This window comes from Solea senegalensis, linkage group LG3 (assembly GCF_019176455.1).
Source record: "Solea senegalensis isolate Sse05_10M linkage group LG3, IFAPA_SoseM_1, whole genome shotgun sequence".
Taxonomy (NCBI): Eukaryota; Metazoa; Chordata; class Actinopteri; order Pleuronectiformes; family Soleidae; genus Solea; species Solea senegalensis.
The window spans coordinates 26,130,306-26,139,993 of NC_058023.1; the positions used below are offsets into that span (position 1 = coordinate 26,130,306).

General features: G+C 40.0%; 1 protein-coding gene across 1 annotated transcript; it reads right to left on the bottom strand.

The window, feature by feature from the left end:
• Positions 1 to 407: 407 nt before the first annotated feature.
• Positions 408 to 9,350, bottom strand: LOC122765844 (sodium- and chloride-dependent GABA transporter 2-like). Its single transcript, XM_044020286.1, has 15 exons — positions 9,269 to 9,350; positions 8,423 to 8,602; positions 7,739 to 7,873; positions 6,977 to 7,117; positions 6,794 to 6,881; positions 6,573 to 6,705; positions 5,052 to 5,186; positions 3,994 to 4,097; positions 3,361 to 3,485; positions 3,162 to 3,274; positions 2,921 to 3,058; positions 2,589 to 2,691; positions 2,394 to 2,494; positions 2,090 to 2,260; positions 408 to 1,273 (listed from the first exon to the last, which is right to left on the bottom strand). Exons 1-15 carry the CDS (start codon positions 9,273 to 9,275, stop codon positions 1,124 to 1,126), a joined length of 1,824 nt encoding a protein of 607 aa, XP_043876221.1. The 5' UTR covers positions 9,276 to 9,350; the 3' UTR covers positions 408 to 1,123.
• Between the last annotated feature and the right edge of the window lie 338 nt (positions 9,351 to 9,688).

The following is a 9,688-nucleotide window of genomic DNA, read 5'->3' on the forward strand; positions in this document are numbered from 1 at the left end:
TAAAGAGTATAGGCCCAAGCACTGAGCCCTGTCGAACTCTACAATCAACTTTCATATGCAATGAGGCCTTATTAATATGAACAAACTGGAATCTATCGGATAGGTAGACCAGCAGAGGGCAGTACCACAGATCCCAAGAGTCTGCTCCAGTCTCTGTAATAGAATATAATGATTGATGGTGTCAAATACAGCATTAAGATCTAACAGGACAAGTATAGAGACAAAACTCTATACAAATTTAGTACAGCAAATGCAGTGAAATACAAATCTTAGCTTTGTCCTACTTCCCACGATGCAAATCAATGTTGACTTTAAAATGAGCCTACACATGCCAATTAGAATGAATGCTTACAAGGGTTTCTGGTTACCACAAGAGATAAATGATAATTGATGGTTCAAGACAACAATAAAATTACCATGTTTATTTAAAAATGCACTCACAAGATTCACATTACATAGCACAAAACAAGCTATAAACTTACTACAAAGTAACTACAGTGTACGTACCACGTTAGTCCTAAACCTTTTGCACTGTTGTAGAGTAATTATAATTTTCACTGGCATTCTGTATTTCTTTTCCACTCTAGTCACACCAAAATGTCACATTTTATTTTAATTCACGTCAATAAAAACAGGTAATTGATAAAACAGTATATGATACAAATATGAAGTAGCTGAAAAAGTGATGCCAGATACACAACAAGGACACCTCAATTTACATGTAGTCCACTTTTCACTGGTAACACATGACCTGTACACTTGCAGAAAACTCAGACAACCTTTTTAAAAATCTTTGTTGGCACTTGTGTGTCTGTATCTACTATTTTACTACTTTTCTTTTATAAAACAGCATTCAGGCAAAACAAAACATGAGCATTTTACGCCCATATATTAATGGAGTAGAGCAGATGACTATAGTCCCTGAAAAAAATGCCTTGTCCCCTTTGAAACTTTTATATAATCCAAACTACACAGGTTCTGCAAAACCTGACACTGTGGCTCTCTTATCTCCTGAGTCCTCCACAAATTAAAGTAGATGATGTGAAGGTTTGTTGAACGTTCAGCAAGTCAGTGATGGAACCAAAACCCACATGTCTCTGCCATACATATCACCACCGGTGCCTTATAAGTTGGAGTCTTTCTCTGAGACAAGTGAGTAGCCACTTTTAGACGTGGTGGCATCCGTCTCTGGAGCAAAGATAGCCAGTAACCTTTCCTGCTCCCTCTTGGTTTTGGGCAAATCGTCAGATGGTGTGATGAGCAGTTGGATGCGCTATAGAAAAATAAGACAATGCAGATAAATTCAATTCAAGTCAAGATCAGAAGTTCAGAAGGGTAGCAAACCAAAGACAAGACACAAGACATGTTACACTGAATAACCTACACGGTCACCATAGGTGATTAATAATCTTCTACAGCCCAGATTACTTGTGGTGTACTGCAAGGTTCAATTTTAGGCCCGATTTTATTGTCTGTTAATATACTCATGCTTGTTGACATCATCCATTTCACTGCTTTGCAGATGACACACAGATATACCTTCTCTTTAGATCAGATGACTAAAAGAAGCCTATTATTATTTGGTTGTATATATTTATTCACATTTTTTTATATTCTTTTATTTCTCGTTCGCTTTGTGTAATATGATTTTGTTTTTACTGTTCTTTTGCATTTATTTATGATATTTGGTGTTCTGATTTTTGCCATTGTGCTGTCTTGTTTCTGTAACGTTGGTTACAGTATATATCGTCTTTGTACATTTTGTATTTATGATGCCCTTATCCAGTTTATCCAATTACAAATTCATTTTATTATATCTTCTTATAAATATACTAAATGTAGTAGTTCTGTGCATTGCATATTATAAAGAACATATTAAATATCTAATATGATGACTAGTAAACTGATGAACTGTACACACAGCCCCAAAAGATTCAGGGAATTCTTTACCTGGGTATCCTGTTTTTTCTGCTTTGTTCGTCAGCGCACTTTGTAACTTTCTGCTGTTAGAGTGCTACTCAAAATAAAACTATTCTTAATATCATGATCATAGTTTTTTTTTTAAAGACTAAGCTAAATTTAAAATTACCTCTCGGAATGTCCCTTGGGTCGTGCTGATCTTGTACACCATCCAGAGTGGAATGCAGACCATGGAGGAGAGTGCGAGCAGCCAGCCAACAGCATAGCCCCACCACGGGTATACATACTCATTGTTGTACTTAAGAGGAGTGTATTTGATGAGGGAGAAGGCGAAAGTACCCTGAAGAAACAAATAGACAAATGTTACAGCCATTGGTGAAGAGTGAACATGTGATTTATTTTTATTTCTACAAGCATAAGGAAGAGTCTGTGTCATTTTTGGAAAGCCATGATTGCTGCTTGTTGATACTCACAATGCACGTGGCAGGGGTGAGAAACAACCAACAGTATTTGATGTAAGGTCCTGGGCGGTAGCCAATCATGTCCTCAATGTTGTCATAGAAGCGATCGGCACCTGCAAAAACAGTAACGTTCAATTCGCCATTCGTCAAATGGAGAACACACGATATTTCTCCATGATCACACTCTCATGTTTTAGAAAAGCTTACCGTAGACCCATGCAATGCAGACAGTCTCAAAGATGGACATGAAGAGAAGACACATGCCACTGGCTGCATAGTAGTCAAAGAGCTGGAAGACATACATGCCCCCCTACAGAGAGAAAGATTTAAGTGTTAAAGGGTTAATGTCACTCATTCTCACACACTGGACCTTTTAAAACACATACGGTGGTAAAGGTTGTTTTTTCAAGTGCAATAAACAAGGAACAACATTCTCTCCCCTTTTGTCCAAAATGTGTTTGTTTATCTGTTCAAAATGAGTTTATTCTGACAGATCTTTTGTTTTTCTTTGTGTGTGGTCCCAGAGTGTGACCTCCTACCTCCGTCAACATGATGAGGCCCATAAGGAAGGAGACCAGACTAACGGCCAACAGGAAGAGCTCCCTGCGATTTTTGCGGCGGAACACAGCAGGGTACATGTCGACGATCGCTGTCACAAGACTCTCGACACACACAAACTGAAGGGAAGGAAGGCAGAGAGAGAGAGAGAGAGAGAGACAAAACAGGTAAACGTGATTCTGGTTATTATGAAAAAGTAAAGTATATGAAACAAACTTTTACCTGGCTGTCCAGCCCCAGAAAGACAATCATGATGAAGAAGAGGGCAGCCCACAGAGGAGAGAAGGGCATCATGGTCACAGCACGGGGGTAAGCAATGAAGGCAAGACCAGGACCTACACAGAGACAAGGAATCTTAATAAATGCGGCTCCTGAGGACAGAGATTGTTTTTTTTTTGTTATTCCATGATGCAAGCCTCACCAGATTCTGCCACTGCTGAGATGGGAACATTCTGTTCATACGCCATGAAACCCAGGATGGAAAAGATGGCGAATCCAGCCACAAAACTGGTGCCGCTGTTCAGGAAGCACAGCGAGAGGCAGTCTCTGCCGAAAACAGGAGATTGAGATGATTTCAGTATGATTTGACAGCAGAGCATCATCTTACTTATGACCATTAAAATAACAATAATTTGTTTTAAACTTTTATTTCCTACTTTACTTTTATTGATCTTTTATCCTACTTTTATAGTTATTATTGCACTCATTTTTATGCAATTTAATTCGGTCTTTTGAGGTGTCTTTGTTGATTGTATTAATTCAATTCAATTGTACTTCTATAGCCCCAAATCACAACATACATTGTCTCAAGGCCCTTTTAACAGGAAGAAATCTCTGACAGAACCAGACTCAAAGATGTGCAGCCATCTGGCTCGACCGGTTGGAGTGAAAGGCAAAATGGGAGACAGAGGAGAGGTGGGGGACAGAAAGGGGGGAGAGAAAGGACAAGAGGGAGGTGAGGTAGAGATAGAAGAGAGAGACCAGGAGCAGATATACAAAAGTTGTATCAAGTTATAAGTTCTCTCGTGTGTGTTGTCTGGGGCTCCTCGCCTACCTGTAGCAGTTATTGTTGTATTTGTTGTAGCTGCCCAGAGCCGTCAGTGACCCTAAACAAATGGCGTAGGAGAAGAAAATCTGGGTGCCAGCATCCATCCACACCTGACGGGAAAAAAAACAAAACAAATACATTTAAACGGGTCAAAAAGGAATTCACATGCTCAGTTTTCACATGAATAATCATTGACTGCTGCAGCTGCATAATAGCAAACTGTTCAAACTCTGGAATTTCACCCAACACTGATTAACAAACCAAGTTTTCACAACTACTGAAACTACCAGATCTATGATGATACAAATATTTATGTATTTAAGAAATTATAGCATTGTCCCTCATCATTATTATTATTATTACACAAACCTACAGTGTTACAGGGGTGGGGCCGGATGAAAATACCCAGGTGAAGATTTGTGAGTGAATAAATGTACATTTATCCCAGACAAACATTTTCACTAAGAAATTAATTGTTTTTAATCAAACAAAACAGTATTCTGGAAGAGTTATGGCAGCCACTGTTTTCCATTTGAGAATTACTATTAAAATGATGCCTCAAATATTTGTAATGGGCCTTATATATTTTGGGATTAATAGTTTTGTTAGCTTTTTTGTATTTGTTTCTGTATTATGTTCTCAATATGTGTGTGTGATGTATTTGTAGTAGTATGTAGTTGTATGTTAATAACAAGAAGAGGACAAAAACTCTTGTACGGAGAGAAGCCTGGTTCGCCGAGTGTCTGCAGCTCTTTCCTGGTTGAGCTCATGTTTACAGTCCCAGTGGTGTCCTGGCCCTGAATTTGACCCCCAAGGTCTTTGCCTCTTTCATGGAGGAGCAGATGGACCCAGCAGAAACTAGGCTCTCCAGCAGAGAACCATGGGATACCTGCACCTGGTGCGCCCTCGCTCACCGGGAGGAAAACACAATAAAAATCCCTCAGTGGGATTTTGAGGTTGGATTGGTGTATGTTTGCACTAATTAACCTGAAGGTAGTTATGTTACAGATACAGTGGACACTATAAGGTGGATGCATGTGTGTGTGTGTGTGAGATCTCGTCACCTGTGGGTCAGACAATCGTCCCAGGTCGGGGTACAGGTAGAACTGGATGCCGATGCCAGCACCGGGCAGGGTGAGTCCTCTGACCAGCAGCACAATCAGCATCAAATAGGGGAAGGTCGCAGTGAAATAGACCACCTATGTAGACACACGTAGTGTTGTACAAATACTTCTTTGCTGTACAAAAGTCACGTATCTGAACTTTGTTATGTACATTTCTGGCAACTTTTACTTTTACTCCACTGCATTTCCTCTAACTATCTTTGTTACTAGCAAATAAAATCAGAAGAAGAGGAGCTGGTAATGGTCTGCATTTATATGAGCTGCCATACACTACAGTGTACAGTTTTGCCATTCACATGCTGCAACATGGGGTTAAGAGTCTTGCTCTAGGACACATATAGACTAGCAGAGCCAAGAATTGAACCCACAGCCTTTCAGTTGCCCTACCACTGACCCATTTTGATACTTAAATACAGTAAACGTCAAATACTTTAAGACTTTTATTTAGGTAATATTATAAAAAAGTGACTTCAAATTCTACCAAAGTCATTTTCTGGTAAGTTACTTGTACTTTTACTCAAGTTTCTCTTTTAGGTACTTCATACAGGACATACAGTGATGTAATAAAGGTTACAACTGCATTATAAGATAAAGCACATTTTTCCTGAAAAGTAACAAACAGTCAGGACACATTATTAATATGATATTTAAAAGTTAGTTTGCCATCAGTCCAGAGGCCAAGATGATCAAAAAACATTATCAAATATTATAAATATTAAAATCATTACAGTTTAATGATCTGGCTCTGGAGAATAGCCATGACTACACACATGTATGTGATGTTAATTAGGCAAAACAATAGTGATCATACACATTTTTGGGGGGGGATTGTCCAAAATCTCAGACATCTAAACATTGAGTTCCATTTAAACCCACTTTACAACACACAAGGATGTTTACGTGCATGTTACTCTATGACAACATGTTTTTTTAAGGGTTTGATGGAGCAGAATAGGAATCCAAAAAACAGAAAATGAACGGCTTTAACGTGGCTAAACACATAGCACATGGTGCAATCTGAAACATAGCTATTTGTATAAAAAAATTTTTTTTTAAAAAATACACAGCATAAACAAGCTCATATAAATACACAACATTGAAATGTCATATTAGTTCATGTGCTGGAAAAATAACTTTTTCTTGCCTCTCCTCATTTTGGAACAGTGGACTAAGAGACAGGTCTACATATAATGGAAGCACTGACTTTGACAGTGGACCGCCTCTTACATTTCCTCTCATCTATCTGTCTGGAAAGTTTCAGGTGATCGCGTTACATCACTCACTAGAAACGTTTTCGGTCTTTCTACCGCAATAACATCACTTCCCCTGTGTTTGAGAAACTATTATGTAAACTATTTAATACAAAAGCTTTAAGACTAAATATCCTGAGGGCTGCAACTTTTTTTGATGAAGGAAAAAAGATATTTCACATTGTGTTCTCAATAATCACCTCTCACCCACCTTTCCTGTGGATTTCACCCCCTTCCAGATGCAGAAGTAGCACATGACCCAGGCGATAAACAGACACAAGGCCAAGTCCCAATTCAGAGAGCCCATGTGATCAATGCCTGGGGAAATTCTCAGTGCTCTCCTCCTGCGGACGCGACAAGACACAAACAAAAAGTTGATATATAATCACTAACGCAGCACTTAGAAGGAGGCCGGACATTCAGAATACTCACTCCCAGAACTCAAGGACAGGAGAGGTGGCGTTCAGGTAGACTGCTGTGTCGCCTGACGTGTTTCTCTTCTGGAACTCCACACAGTTTTCTAAGACGAAAAACAAGTACAAAATGGAGAAACTCCTAACTGTATCCAAGACACCCGGAAAGAAATGTTATCGTTTTGATGCACACGTGTGTTACCTGTGTTCCACGTGTTGTTGCAGGACGACCAGGGCAGGTCCCAAGAGAAGGAGAAAGACAGGTAGAAAATCCCCCAGGCCAGAACGATGATGTAGTAGAAGTTTAATAGCGTCACAATCACCTGAGTCCCATAGCCAAGACCTGCAGAACATACAGGACATTTTATATGTGAAGCAAAACTCAAACAGTTATGAAATGTGAGATTTTAAAAAGTAGTCCACCATTGGGTAATGGTTTTTACATCATACACAGGAATCATACAGTTCACAATCCTTGTTTTTGTCTATTTGTGGTTGTGTTTCGTAGATTTGTGGTTGTTCTTCATGGATGTGTGGTTGTTTTTCATGGATGTGTGGTTGTTTTTCATAGATATGTGGTTGTTTTTCATAGATTTGTGGTTCTTGGTCTCTTTGTGCTTGTCTTTCATAAATATGTGGTTGTTCTTCATAGATGTGTGGTCGTTTTTCATAGATTTGTAGTTGTTTGTGCCTCTTTTTGGTTGTCTTTCATAAAAATGCAGTTGTTTTTGTCTTTTTGCGGCTGTCTTTCACAAATATGTGGCTGTCTTCCATAGATTTGTGGTTGTTTTTGTCTTTCTGTGGCTGTCTTCCATAGATTTGTGGCTGTTTTTGTCTCTTTGTGGTCGTCTTTCATTGATTTGTTGCGGTTTAAGACCTCTTTGTGGTTGTTTTTCATGTGTTTGTGGTTGTGCTGTGTCTCTGTGTGGCCATGTTCCATTTTAATGGTTGTGTGGTTCCTTACCTTCAAACAAGGGGCTGATTTTCCTCCAGCAGGTGATGCCTCCCTGACTGGTGTACTGGCCCAGAGCTGTCTCCAGGAAGAAGACGGGAACGCCACAGGTGAACAGGAAGATCAGGTAGGGGATGAGGAACGCACCTGAGTTCAGAAAGAGCCAAGGATTTAGAGTAAGAAACAGATTTTCATTCTCACAGACACACACACACACTGACAGCATGTCGTGGAAACTAGAGCAGAGGAATGCAACGGGGACGCCGAGTTAGCAAAAACCAGAGGCACTTTGACAAGTGGACTGAAATGAAGTTCCAAAAAATACTGATACACGTGTGTCTTTCTTGTCTCTAAACTGAAAATGATATGCGAGATAGACTCAGTCACACACTGCACGGCATCTGCTGCAAGGAATTATAATTCGTTAGCACTCTTTTATCTTGATATGCACGCATTATATCTGGGCCACCACACAAGTCTTTTGTGCTGACATCCCATTGGGTGGCCGAGAATGTTTGCCTGTGCTCAGATTTCCAACTCTTCTCTCTGCACGGACAGCCGCTGTGAGCGAGGAGCAACAACAGCTGTCTGACCCCACAAGGCTCTGACCTCTGACCCTGCCACACTATAGAGGGAGAAGAGAGGGCCTAACCAATTTAGCAGCGACACAAAAAAAAAAACCTTTTAACAAATTACCTCCTCCGTTCTTGTAGCAGAGGTACGGGAAGCGCCACATGTTGCCCAGGCCGATGATGGAGCCAGCGACTGACAGGATAAACTCCACCTTGTTGCTCCACTGACCGCGCTCCTCCATCTTCTCCTCTGAAGGAGGCAGGAGGTCCTTCGCCTTGGAGACCACAGCTTTAGGAACATCTCCTACAATTCAAGACAGAAAAGGTGAACCTATTAAAGCTGGTCGTTTGATCTCGAGACGATTTCCCTGTTCTCATTAGTAATCAAGTTTGAATGTGATTAAACACAAAAAAATTCCAGTAAACACAAAAAATTAATAAATTCTAACGTCTTTCAAGTATATAGCCGACTGCAGTCATTTTGGTCAAACAGGCAACATAATCCTTGTGAGTTACAGTAATTAATTAGAAGAAATGAATGTGTTAAACATCTATTTATAGATCTGCAAACATGAACGACTTAGCTGTTACTGTGGTGCTGTGAGTGTCCTATACATATGTACCGTGTATCACTCTTCTAGGTGATCCGCTGTTTTTACTATTCAGTAATATGTGCCTGGATGTTCACTTCTGTGTTCCGTGAACAATAACAAAAAAAAAGTAAATCCACTGCATGTTTACAGATTCAAGAAGGAGCTGTAAACATGCTCTTATAACAGAATCAACCAGTGTTTACCAGCTCTCAAAGGGAGGCAGGGATTTTATTCAACTGGCACAAAGTGGTCCATAAAACACTAAATGAATAGATAAATCCCAACATAACATCCCCTGTTTACATAGTCAGCTGTGAGTAAGAGTAATAACATTTGTAAAAGAAATGTAGGAGAGCCTGCTGACATGTGTGACTTACCTTTCATTGTGGTGCCGCGTGTGACTCGAGCTGCCCGGCTGGAGTCGTCTCAGGAGATTAATCTGTGAGAAATGCTCAGGTTTTAGTATTTAACACAACTGAGGGGAGGGGGGCGGGTGGCTTTGTAATGCTATACTTAGTCCAGCCTCCACCAGTGTCCTTACCTCTGACCCCCTTCAGAGCAAAGTGCATCATCGTCCATCACCATGGGTAAAATTAGAGGCAGAACAAGAATGAAACAGAACAACTTTAAAACTTTTCCCTGCACAGAAAGATCTCTGGGTGAGGATTAAAATGATTGAAAACATCCATTTCATGATTGTGATTTCAGAGTCATTTGGGAGACAGATTAAGAATGGACCACACAAAGACTGGGTATGTTCCTTGTCCATAAAGGCTGCCTATGAGAATATAATACAA

Bases quoted from the DNA above. Each gene is read 5' to 3' on its own strand.
- LOC122765844 (XM_044020286.1), bottom strand. The intron at 6,706-6,793 runs GTGAGTATTCTG...TCGCGTCCGCAG, and splicing joins CCTGTCCTTGAGTTCTGGGA to GAGGAGAGCACTGAGAATTT. The intron at 3,486-3,993 runs GTAGGCGAGGAG...TGTTTTCGGCAG, and splicing joins TACAACAATAACTGCTACAG to AGACTGCCTCTCGCTGTGCT.